The sequence below is a fragment of the Hippoglossus hippoglossus genome, chromosome 8, assembly GCF_009819705.1.
Source record: "Hippoglossus hippoglossus isolate fHipHip1 chromosome 8, fHipHip1.pri, whole genome shotgun sequence".
NCBI lineage: Eukaryota > Metazoa > Chordata > Actinopteri > Pleuronectiformes > Pleuronectidae > Hippoglossus > Hippoglossus hippoglossus.
Genome location: NC_047158.1, coordinates 10,267,933 through 10,285,661, shown reverse-complemented (window position 1 = coordinate 10,285,661; position 17,729 = coordinate 10,267,933). Strand labels below are relative to the sequence as shown.

General features: G+C 41.1%; 3 protein-coding genes across 9 annotated transcripts; 1 reads left to right on the top strand and 2 right to left on the bottom strand.

Annotated features, from left to right (window-relative positions):
- The first annotated feature begins 396 nt into the window (after positions 1 to 396).
- On the top strand, positions 397 to 16,367 carry atxn7l3 (ataxin 7-like 3). Of its 4 annotated transcripts, none has more exons than XR_004614714.1 (15): positions 399 to 685; positions 1,477 to 1,516; positions 1,633 to 1,732; positions 2,016 to 2,148; positions 2,302 to 2,473; positions 2,559 to 2,656; positions 2,769 to 2,791; positions 2,884 to 2,929; positions 3,264 to 3,301; positions 3,409 to 3,477; positions 3,563 to 3,606; positions 3,949 to 4,020; positions 4,587 to 4,723; positions 4,811 to 6,032; positions 16,356 to 16,367. XR_004614714.1 is itself a non-coding variant. In XM_034593513.1 (14 exons), the coding sequence occupies exons 3-14, from the start codon at positions 1,682 to 1,684 to the stop codon at positions 5,005 to 5,007; spliced, it is 1,080 nt and encodes a 359-aa protein (XP_034449404.1). In that variant the 5' UTR covers positions 397 to 685; positions 1,477 to 1,516; positions 1,633 to 1,681; the 3' UTR covers positions 5,008 to 7,216. The 4 variants fall into 4 exon arrangements, 1 of the variants encoding a protein (XP_034449404.1); XR_004614715.1 differs by lacking the exon at positions 399 to 685 and adding an exon at positions 1,309 to 1,327; XM_034593513.1 differs by lacking the exon at positions 16,356 to 16,367 and having other exon boundaries at positions 397 to 685; positions 4,811 to 7,216.
- tmub2 (transmembrane and ubiquitin-like domain containing 2) lies at positions 8,608 to 12,451 on the bottom strand. Its single transcript, XM_034593514.1, has 3 exons — positions 12,333 to 12,451; positions 9,880 to 10,535; positions 8,608 to 9,783 (listed from the first exon to the last, which is right to left on the bottom strand). The coding sequence occupies exons 2-3, from the start codon at positions 10,518 to 10,520 to the stop codon at positions 9,390 to 9,392; spliced, it is 1,035 nt and encodes a 344-aa protein (XP_034449405.1). The 5' UTR covers positions 10,521 to 10,535; positions 12,333 to 12,451; the 3' UTR covers positions 8,608 to 9,389.
- On the bottom strand, positions 13,125 to 16,829 carry asb16 (ankyrin repeat and SOCS box containing 16). 4 transcript variants are annotated; one of them, XM_034593510.1, is made up of 7 exons: positions 16,499 to 16,829; positions 16,061 to 16,438; positions 15,722 to 15,989; positions 15,019 to 15,427; positions 14,836 to 14,919; positions 13,602 to 13,712; positions 13,125 to 13,522 (listed from the first exon to the last, which is right to left on the bottom strand). In XM_034593510.1, the coding sequence occupies exons 2-7, from the start codon at positions 16,398 to 16,400 to the stop codon at positions 13,337 to 13,339; spliced, it is 1,398 nt and encodes a 465-aa protein (XP_034449401.1). In that variant the 5' UTR covers positions 16,401 to 16,438; positions 16,499 to 16,829; the 3' UTR covers positions 13,125 to 13,336. The 4 variants fall into 4 exon arrangements, with proteins under 4 accessions (XP_034449401.1, XP_034449402.1, XP_034449400.1 ...); XM_034593511.1 differs by having other exon boundaries at positions 16,061 to 16,405; positions 16,611 to 16,829; XM_034593509.1 differs by having other exon boundaries at positions 16,061 to 16,443; positions 16,598 to 16,828.
- Positions 16,830 to 17,729: the final 900 nt, after the last annotated feature.

The following is a 17,729-nucleotide window of genomic DNA, read 5'->3' as shown; positions in this document are numbered from 1 at the left end:
ATCTTTTGTATTCAGGTTTTTATTATTACTATCACTTAGATGCTTTTACTGAAGTAACATTTTGAATGCAGGTATTTATTTATATTTTAACTTAAATTCCTTCACTAAAGTATGTAATCGAAAATTATACCACTATACCATATACTATATATTTAAATATCATCTCTGCTTATGCATATCATGTGTAACTGCAAAGATGATCTTTGGTGACCTGCCTCATGGCAGATTTAAGATGACCTTTGGTGTTTTTATTAGTATTAATACCTTTACTGTATTCCTTTATTTAAGTACTATTTTGAATGCTGGATCAGTGCTTTTATTTTGGTATATTTACGTACTTCCCCTCTGACACGCCTTCCTCTCGAATGTGTGGCTTTTATTTTTAAAACTGAACCGGAAGCCGGTGGTTGTGTCGTTGTTTGTTTCCGCTCCGGTGGCCTCATCCTCTTTCTCTTCCTCCTCCTCTTCCTTCTCCTCCTCCTCCTCTTCGTCAGGCGGCTTTTTAACGTCATTTTAACCGTCACCTGCGACAACAGCCTGAGTCTCTGACTGACATTTCAATTTGGCCGGGGACATGAAGATGGCTGCAGCTGAACAGCAGCTTCGTGTTGGCGTGTTGTGTGTGAGTGACTCGGTCCTGTTGTCTTCCTCAGAGAAACTGCCTGCTTCAGGCTGAGTTTTCAGGGTAAGAGGAAACTGGGGTTCGGGGTGGAATGAGAAATATAACATCTCTACTCTAAATACATTTCACGTGTGTCTTTCGCCACATAATCTCTCCCTTCACATTAAAGTAGTAGACTAGCATGACTAGCTAGCAAATGCTTAAACCAGAAAGTAAGCAGAGTGCTAACAAACTGACATTAGCTGTATTTATATGTTTTTCTATTAAGATTAGCTAGTGTTGTGCTACAGTTTATATACTGTATGTAATCTATCATTTGGGAATCATGATTTAGCTTTTTCGCTGTGTTTATATAGTGTAAATAAGTACGCATGTTATCCCAGATCACACCTGACGCATTGAGCTGTTCCGTTTCCTGCTATGATTGATCCTGATCGCTCTGAAGTTGGTTCTAGGTTGGGACTAAAGGACCATCAATGAAGCTATGACGTAATTAAATGCAGATTTTAATGGCCTCCACGTCATGTGACCCACTGACTCCGAATCAAACCAGATGTTATTGCTACACAAGACAAAGAGGATGTAGTTCCAATAAGATTTCAGATGGAAAACATTCCTATTTTCTCAGTTTACTTGGATATTAAAGTGAACATTTTTGAGTTTTGAATATCGGCTGTACAAAACAAAACATTTAGGGGTGTTATGGTGAGCTCTCAGAACTTGTCATGGGGATTCCGTGATACTTGTGTACATTTTATTGATAACAATCAATTGACAAATTAAGAAGATAAGTAAAAGACCCATAAACTAGTTCAATGCCCAATATCTGACAATTATTTTTCTTTGTTCAACAGAATGAAGACAGATCCACAAACATTGATAACCAATTTTAAAGTAAGTATTCGCCGATCTGTTTTTCCTTGACGACAGATTGTCGTATATCTGTAAACTAGTAAATCACTGACCATATCATGACTTGTAAGTTTGTTTCCTATGTTCTAAATCCACAGGCCAGCATCTCATTACCTTGCTATCAAGATTTCCAACACAGATTTTCAAATGAAAATGGAGGATATGCCCCTGTCAGGCCCAGACAACACCAAGCTGGAGGTGAGGCACTGATCTACACAGATACAGAAACGTACAGAATGTATTGAGTTGGGGAAAGACAGTCCACTGTGTAAATGTGTAGGGTCTGGGTTTAGAAATCTGTGCATAAAGTTTGTAACATGTGCTGTCAGATTCATGTGATTCATCCAAAAACCTTCATTGTCCCCTTCCCGACACCCAGTTTACAGTTAGATGGGATTTCTTTAAAACATCACGCATATCAGATTTTTTTACTCCATCATGATGTTTGCATTGATGTCAAATTATATATTTCATGTTGTAGGCCTTGGTCCATGACATCTACTCTGAGCTGGTGGAAGATGCCTGTTTGGGTCTGTGTTTTGAAGTACATCGTGCTGTGAAACAGGGATATTTCTTCTTGGATGAAACAGACCAAGAGAGCATGAAGGAGTTCGGTTAGTGCCACATATTTAAAGGTTTTATGTACTTGAGAATTTTTAAACTTAATGTCGCAGCCAACAACTATCTTTTGTGTATAAATATATGGTGGAGTAATAGCATCCTAAGAATGAAGTCACACTCCCCTTTTGCCTTTTCAACTCCTGTAGAAATTGTGGACCAACCAGGAGTGGACATATTTGGGCAGGTTTACAACCAGTGGAAGAACAAAGAGTGTGAGTGTCCAAACTGCAAAAGACTGATAGCAGCTTCTCGCTTCGCTCCACACTTGGAGAAATGTCTCGGCATGGGACGTAACAGCAGTCGAATTGCCAGCCGCAGGTGGGTCAGTAAAGGGCTTATAGTTTAGCATTGATTCCAAATATGTGTGAAGATCTAATGATGTTCCTCTTTTGCTCTTCAACAGGCTAGCCACTAATAATAATATGAACAAATCAGAGAGTGACCAGGAAGACAATGATGACCTTAATGATAACGACTGGTCGTATGGGGCAGAAAAAAAAGGTGAGTAGCTGAAAATAACTGAAGTTAAATGTCATCTGTAGAAAGAGAATTAATGAGGAAAACTCCAGATTTCTTTCTCATAATAATGAAACTTCTTATTTAATTTGTACAGCCAAGAAGAGAAAGTCAGATAAGGTATTTTTGCATTCCTTTTGCACTTTGTAAATGTTTACATGTTTTAACGTGTAGAAAGAGGTAATTGAATCTTAATGTTTTTCTTTGTGCAGAATCAAAATTCCCCCAGAAGATCCAAATCTCTAAAACACAAAAATGGTGAGTGTATCAGGTTTTATTTCCTGAGGTTTGGTCCCTGCTGTCATCTGAACATGCAGAGCAGGATTAATTTATGTGATCTAACCCTAACCCAAATCAAAAGAATATGCCAGAGATAAGTTTTCTCTTGATATATGTCAGTCTAAATACAACAATTTTTAAATGTTTTGCACAGTAATATTTAATAACATGCAACACCAGATATATTGACCCACAGTTCAACTTTGATCAAATCTTAACACTTTAAATTACTGTCCTATAAATAAAGGTGAAATTACCAACAATATCTTTAAAGTGTGCATGTACAGAGGGCTAACACTTGTCGTTTTTCCAGGCGATCTCGGAAGCAGCATCACCTCAGAGCCTTACAAGGTGAAGAGCTCTTTCTTTGATCATTTAACCTTCAGGTGCTCAACGTCTTCCATCTTGTATTGTAGACACAATGCACAGTTTTAATAACCATGTCATCTGTTTTTTAGTATAACTACAACACTGGCATCAGTTATGAAACATTAGGACCGGATGAAGTCAGATCCCTCTTAACAACAGTAAGCAAGTTATATGAATCCCTAAAAATACATACATTCAATTTTTTGCAAACGTTGATCAGTAAAGTAACGTTTGTCCCAACAGCAATGTGGGGTGATCTCCGAGCACACCAAGAAGATGTGTACCAGGTAATGTGTAATCTGCTGAAACCTCTCCAATCTGGGAAAAACCATTAACAGCTTTTTGTGTAGCTAATATCTGCGATAATCCAGCACAGACTAGGGTACAGCAGCATCTTGCCTTGTGTTGGTGTTTTCATGTTACTTAATCCAAATTCTGAGGTTTGGGTCTCCTGTAAAGCTTTATCGTTTAAAAACGTTTCTGGTACTAAACCACACTGAAATGCAGTCTGAAACTGAAGGTCATGGTTGCATGTGAAGAACATGAAACATCAGCGACCTGTGAAGCTGTGTAGTGGACATTTAAGGCCATCAGGCAGGGATGTATAATGCCACCTTGTGTCCCACCAGGTCTCAGCGATGTCCCCAGCACACGGACGAACAGAGGAGGGCCGTCAGGGTGTTCCTCCTGGGGCCGTCCGCGTGAGTGTGACCCGTCCTCCTCCTCCTCCTCCTCACCCCTACATAATATGTCAAGCTTGTCGTAAATGCTACAGGTCTTGACGTTGAGAAATTATTGACAGACAAACCTCATGAAGATCCTTTGCTGTTAATTACAATTACAAATTTGACTGGCTTGACTGGTTCGTTACTATATTTAGTGAAGCCCTGGTTTCAAATGTATATGCTAATGTTTGAGTTAGATATTGTCTGCACCAGTGTAACAGACTTACTACTTCTACTAATTTATAAAAGATGTTCATTTACATATATGTTTACATTTTACACAACATGAAGTTTCTTTACATGTGGTTGTATTTGTGTTTTCTTTTTATTTATAAATGTAGAGTTAAACTGTTTCAATTACATGTCTTTGTCATAGGGGTTTGCTAACAACATCTTGGTAATAATTAACTTTTTTAAATACACATATATGTTTATGTATATCAGCTGATATGTCGATATCTGACATTTTTTTCTTCCTAATATCGGCACAGAAATCCTAATCAGTCGGACTCTGGTGACATTGTTTGTGTTTCTGTCGGCAGGTTGTCGCTGCCCGATGCCGATGCAGTGGTGGAGAGCGACAACTTTGAGCTTCCAGACGGACAGACCCTGATGAGCCGCCTGCAGTGGGAAGACTCTCCTGATATCTCCCCCACAGACTCTGCCTCATCGAAAGCCAGTAAGGAAATAATGTGCACTCCAATTAACATCATTTAATGATGAAGCTTAAAGCCACTAGATGGATCATTTTCTGTCCCTCTCACAGGCACCAACCATTCAGACTCGAGGAAGCCGAAGAAGAAGAGGACGTCTCTCGGTTTGAACAGCGGAGGAGGAAGTCTGACTGGAGGCTGCAGCAGCAGCAGCGGCAGCTCTCAGAGTAATATCAACTTGTCGACCAAAAAAAAGAGGCCCAAACTCTCAGCACCTTCTATTTCAAGTATCTATGATGACTTAAACTAGCAACAGCCTGTTTGTCAGGCCAGTCCCTCCCTTCACTCAGGATGGGATTCAACATGACTTAGCAGTAGCTTTAACACGAAAGGCTTCTCCATTTTATTGAAGTTTCATTCTGTTTTAAGAACACAGTGTTGTTAAAAGTTGGGTCAGTCACTTGGTGTCAGACTCCAGTCAGAGTATCTGTAGGTGATGAACAGGGAAATTCAACAAAATGTACATTCTGCTTTTTCAGGAATTTTGAACAGTTCTGTCAACACAGACAGCTGCTGTCGCCCGAAGGTGGAAGTCAGGGCGACTTGACCATAGGCACATGCACCAACACCCGGTACTGAATGAGCCTCAGCACTTAATTATTTAAGAAAATTATCAATAAGCTCAGACGTAATTGGTTCTATTGTCCGTACTGAGAAATTAGATAAAGAGATTTCCTATTTCTTATTCCAACATAAGTTATCCTGCACTTTTTTTTCAATAACTCGACTTCTGATTGCAACATTGATCTATGTGAGTGGAGGGGGCTGCTTCCCACTCACCTGCACACACAGAAACATGTCATCTACACAGAGGCGCTGCTCTTAGGTGCAAATTATAATGGTGGATGGAAATAAATATTCAAACGTGTGGCTACACTTCATTTAAATTGATGCTGACGATACTTGTTGCCACAAGTGGAACAAATCCTTTGGATGTGAGGACAGAAACATGAGAAATGTGTCCAAACACCACAAGTGTTTTAGACGGCTCATAATTCCTCTGCCTATCTGTGTTGGCCTGTGTGAAACCATGAGTTAACTAAATGATAGGATGATGGTTGTTAAGGGTGCATTCAAGGGTGCATTCATAAATTCAACCTGAACTGTTCAGGAATTTATCGTTTCAGACCAGTGCAGATAAAGAGAAGGTCAGGGGAGTTATGGAAGAATTGGTTAAATTGATAAATTAATTAGTTGTTTAGTTTGAAATAATTAAACACAAACAAATGTTTTAACCAAAGGAGGGGAACAGGGCGGCAAAAAAGAGAGACCTAAGTAACGACTCAACAACAAAAAACTATAACACATTCAGAATAACAACCCTGTTCCTAGTTTCTAAACAGAAAATTAGAATAAGCCATGAGCTTCCACACATCGTGTTTTACATCTCAGAGAAACTTAAATCTGTGAGGGAGAGGCGCCCGCTACCATAACAATATTTTACATAAAAGTAAAGTGCCTCCTTACTGACAGTGTTTACTGATGCACTTATGTGATCGACAGCCTCTGTCAACAGCAGTAAGAAAATAGAGCACAGACTTAAGATGCCCGTCTGCTTATTTACATTTTTAACTAAAAACTATTTAAAAAAAACATGTTTTTCCTCAATAACGTACAAATAATTGAAGTCTTAACCGTGGCTTTCTGAAACCTTCAGATTCTCTTTGTTGACGACCTACTGACTTGTCCTTTTGCTTTTAATTCAACACTTGACATACTGGAGTACTCATCGGTGGCTTTGTGATTCTAGCATTGTATTGCACAGTTTGTGTGTGAGTGTGTGTGTGCCTCTTTATGCTGAATCTAATTCAGTGGGAATGTCACCTTTTAGTGTGTGTGTGTGTGTGTGTGTGTGTGGTTAGAGGCTGTGTGTGAGTGTAATCATTTATATTTTCACCAAACTATGCATCCTAGAATGTGACATTTTTGTGAAAGTGTGCCATTTAAAAGAAAAAACTAAAAAAACAAATACTTTTCTGTTTACATCTTTAATATATTTAAGTTTTCATTTGTCACTGCCTATTTAGTGATGTGTATATTATTTGTGTGTAAATGCAGATTGTGATATTTGACGAGCCTGTAGGCTTTTAGGGCACATGTACAGTACATGTATGTATGATTTGAGTCGGTATTTGAATCATTAATCGGCCGTAATTCTTTCTTTCCTGTTTTATTCTTCCTGGGTTTGTCGGTAGATCAGTGCTGCTGCTCTGCTTTTCATTCATGATTCTGACCGACAAGTCTCCATCTTGTAATTCTCGGACCAACGTCTGATTTAAAAGGTGTAGGAGGCGTTACTTGCTTTAGAGGTCGGATGCACTTTAAAAAATCTTGTACTTGCAACTTTTCACATTTGATCGTCGTAGTGAAGTGTTTTTTTTATAAATTGCATCAACAAACCTCGAAGACTTGACTTTTGTAGTTATTGTTGTAGAATCAGAAATAAAAGTAAAACCTGGGGACTGTACAAAAATGATTTTGGGTAAGAGGGGTTGGGACTAGTACGACTAGTTGAGTCTGTTGAGGAACAGAATAGATGTAGGTCCAAGTAAATACAGAAACAAGCAGTCAGTTCAGCGAATACCTCAACCAACAACCCTACACAGGATTGTCTTGTTCTTATTATAGAAATATAAAAGAAAAAAGGGAAGTGCTCAGATAATCTAAATTAATTATCATTCAACATAGTAAAAAGAGAGTGGACAAAAGTATCTGCCGCTTAATCAGCATTCACATGCAGTTAATCAGGCTCTTCCCAAACTCCATCCCTTCACCTACTTTAGTGGAAATCAAACTAGAAAGTCAATCAAGTCCCCTTCAATTCAATCAAGCTGCACCAATTTATTTTAGCTTTCAAGATCTTTGCATTGTTTCTTGAGAAATTCACAAAAATGAATTATATGAATGAATTTATATTATGTATATCAACGAATTTAAATAAAATCCTCCTTTCCCCCACCTTCTTTAACATTGTATGTTAAAGAAGGTGGGGGAAAACATTCACCACCTGATCTGGATCTGTGCCAACATTTAATAGGTTCTTTATTCTTCCACAAAGTTTCCTGGAAATCCATCCAGTAGTCTGTGTGTGTAAATCAGCTCATGCACAAACAAATGTAGAAGAAAACATTGGAGGAGGATGTAAAGTTAATATTTGTTTTGGTAGTTCAGCCCTCCCTGCTCACATCACTTGATCCAAGGCTGTATTTACTGTTTATCCCGCTGCTCTTAATATTTCCTTTTATGACTTTACAGGAAGGGTTTTGCAGTGAATTATTTTTTCCATTCCGGGTAGAGTGAGACCTCCTGTAGCTCATGTTTGTTCTTAAGATTTTTAGATAAAGATGTCTTCAGATAGGACACCTCCCTCACCCCAAATCCTTTTTGTACAGTCTCTTAAATCTTTTTCAATTTCACATGTAATATACAGTTTAACTCATTTCCAGTACGACCAGTTCCTTTCTTCAAACTTTATTTCTCAAGATCTGCACGATAACGTGCCCTTTCGAATCTTTTCCAGTGGAGTCTTGTGACGTGCACTAAAAATAAACAGTGGGCATGATCCATTTTTTTTTTCTTCTGTTTATTTGTGACTGAAGCCGCAGCAGCTGATGTTCTCGTGTGACTCTTTACTGCAAATGACAGAGAAGGCAATGTTGTAGGTTCTCGATTTATATTTTTCTGTACCATGCACAAACAAGTGCATGTGTGAATGGACTGTTGTATCTGAACATAATGTGATGATTCGTGGGTGATTTCTCTCTGCTGCCGTGCATACTGTTGTTTGTATAAATAAACGCAGATCGCACACAGACTCAGTTCATCAGATCAATAAACACTAGAAACCAGGATGGTTTGAAAAGCTTTAATCTGAGACATCACTGAAGCCAGAGCAATCCAGCATAATCAGGAGGGTTTAACATCCCACTCCAAATCTTTTAAGTGCCAGATGCAGGTTCATCTGATTCATTTCATCTTTTTTTATGTTATTTACAGAAAATACACAATATATTTACAATATCTTCTCAAAAAGTGTCTATTTTAAAGTCTAGAGATTATTTAAATTAGCCTCTTTCTACATTATTGAGCAACAAAAAATATTCGAGGTCATCGGCACAGCGTCGAGGCGGAGCTGTGCGGAGCTTTAAATCATTCACATAAACTCTAAATCATGGTAAAGAGTCAAACTGGCACACACAGCACAAACAGTGAGTGGTTCCATAAGACTTGGGATTCTTGCATCTTTTTTCTTCTTAAAACACAGAAACTGGACTAACGACAGTAAAAGAGCAGACGAGAGAAAGCCGGAGGATTAAAACGTGGTGTGAACCACTACGTCGTGTCTGAAGAGAAGCTAAATTATGGTTCAGTTTACACAGAACTTCACTCACTGCAGATTAGTATTTACCCACATGTATTGTACAATCACTCATCTTTTTTTTTTTATCCTGGTACGTGCACAAACAGGCTAACCCAACCACCCACATACACTCGCACTCCTCAGCTGTGGTTTCTGCACCAAGGCCCCTTTTTATGATTAGCCCATCTCTCCAGATACTCGCCCACTTGCTGCGGGGTTTTATATTTCATTTTTATTTTTACCTCAAAACATTCAGTTCCCTCTCTGCCGTTTTAGCGGCTGTGCATCCCAAAGATCAGAAAGCTGAAGAACACAGTGACTCCCACGAGGGAGATGGTCGCAGGGGCAGTGAAGAACTGCCTGTAGTTGATGCGGAAGTACCACACCACGGCCAGTATCACCACGAACACGGGCACCACCAGGCTGCTGGTGCTGATGGCCACGCCCGCGGCTCTGAATCCCCCGGAGACTCCGGACGAGACTCCGGCTGCCGCCCCGGACTCGTCCCCCTCCTCTGGATCAGCCTCGAGCAGAACCTGGGAGATGTGGCAGTGGATCACGCTGTTGTGGGTAATGTTTAGGGACAACAAAGTCTTCTTGGGGTCCTGCAGCAACTGGCCTTGGTAGATCAGTTTTGTTTGATGCTCCCGACCTGAGAAGTATTTACTGGGGAAGAGAATAGGTGAGAAGGAGGAGCTGTTGAATGACATATTAAAGATTTATGTTTGAAATTTATCTGTGGATGTTTGAGGTTGTTTTTACCTTTTCAGTACTCCCACTGTATCCTGTGGTTCCACAACAGCCAACTCCTCCGTGTCATTTAAATACTTCAGTCGAACAGAAATGGTAGTGGTAGTGTTAGTAGTAGTAGTAGGAGGAGGAGGAGGAGGAGGAGTGGCGGTGGTGGCGAGGGAGATGGTACTGGTCAAAACAGAGATAGACTTCATAACCCTTTTATTTTCCTCTTCCAGCTCCTCCTCATCCTCCTCTTCCTCATAAGCGTCATCCTCCTCCTCATCAGAAGTGTGTCCTCCAGCCTGCGGTGGTTTGCACTGAATGTCCAGCAACAGATCCGCCCTGACCCCCTCCGCACCCTCCCCCTCTCCTCTCTCAGCCCCCGACTCGCCGTCATCCGACTTGTTCTCCTGCGAGGGCGGGGGGGCCTGCTGTTCGGGGGCGTCTGCGCCGGGGGACCCCGCGCTGTAGCTGTCGTGGGTTCCCAGTCCGATCAGCGAGGCGTGGGCGCCCACAGTGAGGATGGTGCCCAGGATGTGGTCGCCCCGATCGGCCACGTGGGTAGAGAGCCATGCCACGACGAGCGCCAGGACCAGGAGCAACACGCCGCCTGCTGCTGTTACCTCCCCCTCCATCCCGTCCAGCATGGTCAGTGCACACACTGCCATCTCTGTCCTCCGAACCTGGTCAACACAAATACACAACAAACAAGTGGGCTTCACTTTCTGCACAAAGCAACATTCAGCAAAAACATGTTAGTTGTGTAAGCAGAGTCCTAAATGTCTCATCATCTTATATAATGGGAACATTTAAAAATAAATCTATTATAATTTCTGGGAATATGATGTTTAAGTGCAGATATAAACATGAGATAAATAATGCAATCTATATAATCTGTTTTTAAACTAATCAGATCTACTTATTTAATTTCTAACATTAAGAACTCAGGATTATGACAATAAACTGTATGTATATAGCACTTGTCTTAACAACATTTATAAACAGGGAAGAAACAACACCAGACAGGTAGGTGAAAAATAATCAGAAGACAAGGGAACATGAGCAGAACAGAATGTACTGCAACTCAATCTGAACACTTTACATGTCAGACAGCATTTCAGTCTGATTCACACCATGGTGTGTGCTTCTTTATCTGCAGTTATGAGGTCGCTCTGGAAAATGTTTATCAGTGATCAGCAGGACTCGTCTGTGGTAACACTGGATTTACAGTGTGATGTTTTTAGATCACATTTTCTGCTTCACTGGATTTACCAGAGGACACATACTCTACAACGAATGATTTGATAAATGTAATGATTGTTTCATCTGCTGGTTAAAAGATTTTCATTCATCAAAAACAGTTTGAAAAAAGTAAAATGGCTGATCATGCTTTTAGAGCCAAAGGCGACATCTTGAAGATTTCTGTTTACACACATTTATTTGATCATGACGCAGATAAAGACAAACAGCAAATCTTTAAAACTGAGAAGCTTGAACTAAAGTTATTTTATTTCTGCTCGACAACTGAAAACCAATTGATCAGCAGAACAATCTCATTCAATTTCTTTTGATCAACAAAGTGATTAAACAACTTTCAGCACTAAGCAACAATTAACAGGAAATACACACGTTACAGGAGATAATCTCTCACTTGGAGCTTTTCCTGCCTTTTATAGTATATTTGACTTTGATATATATAGATTGGTAAATTATATTTTTTCCAATTTAGTTTTATCACCCAAATGGATCTCAAATTAGCCAGTTGGCTAACACTGGCACAATTAAAGAAATACAGATTTGTGTGTATTGTCTGTATAAATAAATATAGGTATTTCGAAATTTCGAAATTTTTTTTTTTTAAAAGCTCCAACTTAGCAGAAATAAAGGGTTGTGTCCTGATGAGGTAAACTGTGACTGAGGTTTGGGTAAAACACAATCCTGGTTCATGTGTTTACCTCGAAACAATAAAACTCTGTAAACGTGCGAGTTCGCAGCCAGATGTTTTTATTATTAAGACAACACATCTGGCAGGAAACACCCAGTGAACCGTTTAACGTGCTTTGACTACGTTATTCAGCACGATCGTTACTTTACGTAAAGATCCGCAGCAGCTTCTTGGGCTGGTCAACAGCTGTGAACCTGTAGCTGTGATGCTAAATCTTAACATCCGGCTAATATAAGCTCAACTCTCCCCTTTGTTAGTGAACTCCACGTCCACACCTCCTGTGTTAAACACGCAGATGTGAAATCCAACGTGTCGAGCTGCTGACTTGTCCCATTGTCTCCGACCTGCTGCTTTTTCCCACAGAACCTTTCAGCTAAGCTAAGTTAGCTTGTGAGCTAGCCCTCCCTGCTAGCTGAAAAACGACCTTCGGCGGTTTTCGGTGTGTTTCGCCGCCGCAGGTTTGATGGAGTAAAAGATGTGAGCAGAGTGTGAGGAGAGCGGAAGTGGCCGCGGTGCAGAGAAGCTGAGATCTTACCTGGCTGCTGTGAAATCAGCGCATGTTTGAGGACGAAGCTAAACACCAGTTAGCAGCTGCTGCTTTAAACACATAATAAACACTGAGGCGGCGTGACGTCAGCCGGCCACAGGGAGCGCTTGTTTTGGTGACGGCTCGTCCCGGTTGCTCCTCCTCATAACATAATACAAGAGTTAATACAAGAGACCAACAGTTAAATAATAATTATTTCTGTGTGGCTATAGAAATATATATATACACGATTGTGTCTAATGATACATTTAATCTTTCCTGTTCTGGTGCATTCTGGATCATTTCAAGGATATATTTAAATTCTATATTGTAATCAGCAATAGAAAAATATTTTTTTAAGCATGGGATAGACAGAGGATTGATGTTACAATGTGAAACTTTATAAAAGCGTTTTTAAGAATGTTTATAAAAAGGTTAAAGGAACAATCTACCACAGGATCTCTATGAGGTTTAGAGAAAATACCTCTGCGGTAGCTGGGAAGTAAAAACCCACTGCTGCATTTAAGTCCTATTAAATTACAAAATAATTATTATTCAAATGTATTTTAATCACCATCCATCCATCCAGACACCCACCAATCCATCTACCAATCAATCCACGCACAAATCCACCCAACCCACCAATCCAAACATCCGTCCATCCACCTCTCTATTCATCTATCTAATATATGATGGGGTGTTGTATAACTCGATTCAATAGAGAAATTACAAATTAATGTTAAAACACCTGTTACATAAACCCTGTATCCTGAATAAATGAAAGGAAATGTAAAACAATGGTAATTCATGAGGTGGTAAAGTTGCTTGTATTTTCATCCAGACATTACACATAAAATTAGTATACTTTTTCAAATGATACACTGTCCAAACAACAGTCACATTAAAAACACTCCAAAAAAACGTGTGTTGGATTAAAAAAGATAGATTAACCGAAACAGGTTTTTATCCGTACATGTCAGAGCACCACCCTGTTAAGATCATTCAACACAAAGTCAGTTGAGCGTCCCGTCATTACACAGCAGCACATAATCCCTCACAGAGCTGGGAATGTCCAGTTTACTGACTGCAGAGCGACACCGGGCCCCGAGGTGCAGGCGTAGAGCACATCGACACAGATGCTGCAGAGAGCGAGGCTGGCCGCTCCGCTGACGCACCAGCTTGAAGAAAGGTCGATGGTCCTGAGGCAGAGAGGGAGAAAACAAAGAGATGACCGAGAGCTGGATGATGAAGAGGAGGAGAAGAAGTGCTTGGACTCACCTCATTTATGTCATCAGACACGGCGTCAATCCATTCACAGGGAGGGACGGACGTGTACGAGTTCAGCATCACCTCCAGGGTGGCAGGAGAGAGGACGCACTGCTTCAGCATCTGCAGGGAGGACAGAGCAAGTAAGAAAAAGTCTCCATTACAAGATATTCAGCTACTTTCAAAGGTTCAGTGAGTAGGATTTAGTGACACCTAGTGGTGAAGTTGCATGTTGCAGCTGAACCCCCCCCTTCCACATATGAAGGAGAACCTGTGGTAACCTTCAGTTGTCCTAAAAACTCAAAAGGTGTTTAGTTTGTCCCCTTTGGGCTCTTGTAAAAAACAATGGCGGCCTCCGTAGAGAGGAGCCGCTCCTGATGTAAATATAAAGTATTTAAATATAAAGGGCTCATTCTAGAGTAAAGAAAACAACAATTCTTACAATTTAGATTAAACACTAGTGAAAACATCAGTAGGATTATTTTATATTTAATTACTGACAACAGATCCCTTTTACCTTAATCTTACACACTGAACCTGTTAAAGAAAAGATTCTGCTGAATGGAATTTAAAACTACATTAAAAGAGAGGAGAGGGTTGGTTTCAGGAGTTAATCCTTGTCTAACTTGTCTGAAAGGACATTTTACAGTATCACGTGTAAAAGCCTTTTTGTTGCTTTGATTATTTAAACTAGTCTAACAATTGTCTTCGTCGTAAATTCTGAGCTTTAACTTGAAATAGTGGTATTTTACTGTTTCCCCGTATTTGAATGGATTAAGTCGTTCTAATTTTCAACAACACTCTTATAAAGAGGATTTGAACATCAACCAGTGTGGATGTGAGACTTGGACACAATCTCCACCTGTGCCTATATTTGAACTTTTTACGATGCTAGAAATTACTTATTTCATCATAATTTTGTATTTCCTCTCGTTTTCTCTAGATTAGTTTGTATTTTATGACTTTTGACATATTGTTTGCCTTACTTAGGTAGTGTTCAACAATCACTGACATGGTGTGTGTCTCAGGAGTTTGAAGCTCTGGCATAAAGATGCTGTCGATTCATGGAGGTAAAATTGTTTCCAGATAAAGTTCCAGGACTCAAATTGTCAATGTGAAGGAATTTATCCTTTTTTCCCCACAATTAATTTCTCCCTCGCACCTTTTTTAACACCTCTGCATTAGATAACACTTAATTCACATGCACGAGTCATGAAATTCTCTCAGTGTGGGTGATGATTGGAACCTTTGGTGAAACGGTCTTGGCTCCGTGGTTGAGAAGGGATCGTGCCACTTCTTCTGGCTGCTGGTCCAAGTAATCTTCCACCACCTTAAGGAACAAGAACAAGAGTGTTCATTCCACTGCCTGAGCTAAATATATGGCCATCTTTCAAAATACAAAATTTGACTTCTCTCCCTCCTCTGCTACCTGCAGCAGACAGTCCATCGGTGTGAATCCTGCACAGTTTTCGACGTTAACCTTTGCTCCGTGCTGCAGGAGGACATCTACGATCCTGGAGCAGCAGTTGGCGCAGGCGTTGTGCAGGGGTGTGTGCTGCTTCCTGCCCGCAGTTCTGGGGTCAGCTCCTGCGTCCAGAAGCATTTGAATCACTCTGAGGTAGCGGCCGGACTCGGACGGCCTCTCGGCTACAGAGCAAGCGGCGTTCAGAGGGGTCTCCCCCTCTCTGTTCGTGACCAGCACGTCCGCCCTGTGGCTCAGGAAGAGCTCCACGTGCTCCTCCAGGCCTCGCCGAGCCGCCACGTGCAGAGGTGTGAGCCTTGACTCCCCCATCCTCACGTCGACCTCTGCACCTCCATCTAACAGCAACTCGGCACACCTGAAACAAAGTGCACAGGTTACGATCACACTGTGCACGAGCATCAACGTCTCCAATCCAAAAACATCTTTTCTCACAAATGTTAGTTCAGAAAATGAAGTGGTTCATGAAGTGATATTCTCAAACCTTTTAGGACAAGTGGAATCTTCTTATATTCTTGTCAGGCCATTGACCTTACTTTTAAAAGTGATAAGGACTTGACTTCAGTGAACCCTGAAGACAATGTGGGCCCAACAGAGAGCCGAATGGGGTTTTTAATGTTCTGTGAAATGATCAGTTTGCTTTTTCACTCACTGGAGAGACTGTGCAGAGTTGCAGAGGTGAAGAGGAGCGCTGCCGTCTGCAGTCAAACCCTCAGGGTCTGCTCCATGGGACAGCAGCAGCCTGACGCACACAGCGTGGCCGCCTATGCAGGCGTCGTGGAGGGCGCTGTGGCCTCCGGGGTCGTCGTTCACCTCGGCTCCACGAAACAGCAGCTCCTCCACACAGCCGGCGTGTCCTCTGCTGGCAGCCAGACGTAACGCCGAGGTCTGTTTCACCCTGGAGCTCAGCGTCCACATGCCTGACGGACAGCACAGAGAGGATGTCACATAGTCAAAACACTAACGGAGGATGAGAACAAAGAAGTCTCACCCATCTCTGGAGTCCACACCATCTCCTCCTGCACCGTCTCCATCAGGGCGTTGACCATCCCTGGGTCCTTCAGCACCGCATACACTCCCCTCATGTCTCCAAACATGAAGGTGTTGTGGATGGCCGTGTCCCTACAGCGGACCTGGGGCGGAGGGGCCCGGACTTCCTGGAGCCGCTGCTGCTCCCTGGGAGGAGGCCTCGGAGCTCGGGGCAGCGGGGCCCGGGTCAGGGCCCTCCTCTGGGCCAACGCTCGTCGAGCATTCTCCCAGTCCTGAAACTCCTGCTCCAGTCTCAGAGAGCGCAGTGTCGTGGATGTGAAGGGAAATGTGTTCCCTGACATGACACCTTAGTGGTCAGGGCAAGAGAGATGACTATTTTAGCAGGTTTAAAAAATTAAAAAACAACACAGGTTTGGAAAGAGAATTTCTTTCGTGTAAATTATCTTTACGCTGAAACTTCATACAGAAAATCCTCTAAAGCAACAGGGTGTTTCCTCACACACCCTGAGCAGTGCTGTTTGCAGAAATGGCAGATTACACATATTCCTCACCCTTCCCTGGAGCTGCAGTGAGTCACCGGGGTCCAATCAGAGATCAGGTGAAAACTCCCATTCCTGTGTTCAGCTGCGTTTCCCTTCAAGTTAAAACCCCGACGATAAAAGCCCCACGTGAAACGACCTGTTCTCTGTGAGCTCAGTCACAAGATTGTTGCTCAAACACAACTTCAGCACTAGTTATTAATAGATCGGAATGCAAGCTGACACTCGACCTATCCACTTTAACCACTAGATGGCAGCATTGGTCCAGCATGTTAAAAGCCAACACAGGTAAATCAAAGACCAAAGAAAGGTCAAGATAGACAACATCCTAATTCATTCACAACTTTCAAACTGTGTTGTAGAATATTATAATATTTGGTTTGCTGAAATGTGATTGGGGGCAGCCATACTTGACAAAACCAATCATTCACCTCTTACATTACTTACAGATTAATTTAAGATGCTTAACGTACTTAAATGATGATTTTCATCTCTTGACATTGAAATAAATAATCTTGACTATAGTTTATATCGCGGCATAATGGTTTATATGGCCTAGGTCTACATGGTCAAAAATTATAAAAAGATAAAAATATAATATAATGTTATATAATTTTCCTGTCACGATAAATGTCATATAATATATATAATTATAATTTTGTGTGTGTTTTTTTTGTTTAAAGACAGTTATGTGTTAAACCTTCTCACCATGCTTGCACAATCTATAAGTATTTAATCAATATATGCTGGACTTTTGTTAGATTATTGCTATTGATGACAATTATATTGCTATATTTATATTGATTTATTGCCCTAGTTTACATAAAACCACAGGAAAACTACTAAACAAAGATGAATGTACCTGGTTCAGTTTTTATGCTCCAGGAAGACTTTCCTGTTTGCTTCTGCCTTTCATTAAATCTAATAATACTATTACTTTCACTCGTGTATCCCCTATTTTATTGATTTGTTTTATTCTCATTGCAACTGCTGTGATATCTTTTTCGGAAAAGCTTCGTTTTGTGTTGCTTTTACAACTAGTCACCAAAGTTCTCTACAAATCAACTCACGGAACGCGGTGACGGATATCCTGAGGAGTGAACCCTCTCGCTCGGCTTCCACACCATTTGT

What these genes read in the sequence shown, in the direction of transcription:
- atxn7l3 (XM_034593513.1), top strand. Translation starts at nt 1,682, where the DNA reads ATGAAAATGGAGGATATGCCCCTGTCAGGCCCAGACAACACCAAGCTG. An exon ending in CAGACAACACCAAGCTGGAG is followed by an intron (nt 1,733 to 2,015) that starts GTGAGGCACTGA and finishes TTCATGTTGTAG; the next exon opens with GCCTTGGTCCATGACATCTA. An exon ending in AGTCGAATTGCCAGCCGCAG is followed by an intron (nt 2,474 to 2,558) that starts GTGGGTCAGTAA and finishes GCTCTTCAACAG; the next exon opens with GCTAGCCACTAATAATAATA.
- tmub2 (XM_034593514.1), bottom strand. Translation starts at nt 10,520, where the DNA reads ATGGCAGTGTGTGCACTGACCATGCTGGACGGGATGGAGGGGGAGGTA. An exon ending in ACAGTGGGAGTACTGAAAAG is followed by an intron (nt 9,784 to 9,879) that starts GTAAAAACAACC and finishes TCTCTTCCCCAG; the next exon opens with TAAATACTTCTCAGGTCGGG.
- asb16 (XM_034593510.1), bottom strand. Translation starts at nt 16,400, where the DNA reads ATGTCAGGGAACACATTTCCCTTCACATCCACGACACTGCGCTCTCTG. An exon ending in CGATGGACTGTCTGCTGCAG is followed by an intron (nt 14,920 to 15,018) that starts GTAGCAGAGGAG and finishes TTGTTCCTTAAG; the next exon opens with GTGGTGGAAGATTACTTGGA. An exon ending in CCAAGACCGTTTCACCAAAG is followed by an intron (nt 13,713 to 14,835) that starts GTTCCAATCATC and finishes TCCTCCCTGCAG; the next exon opens with ATGCTGAAGCAGTGCGTCCT.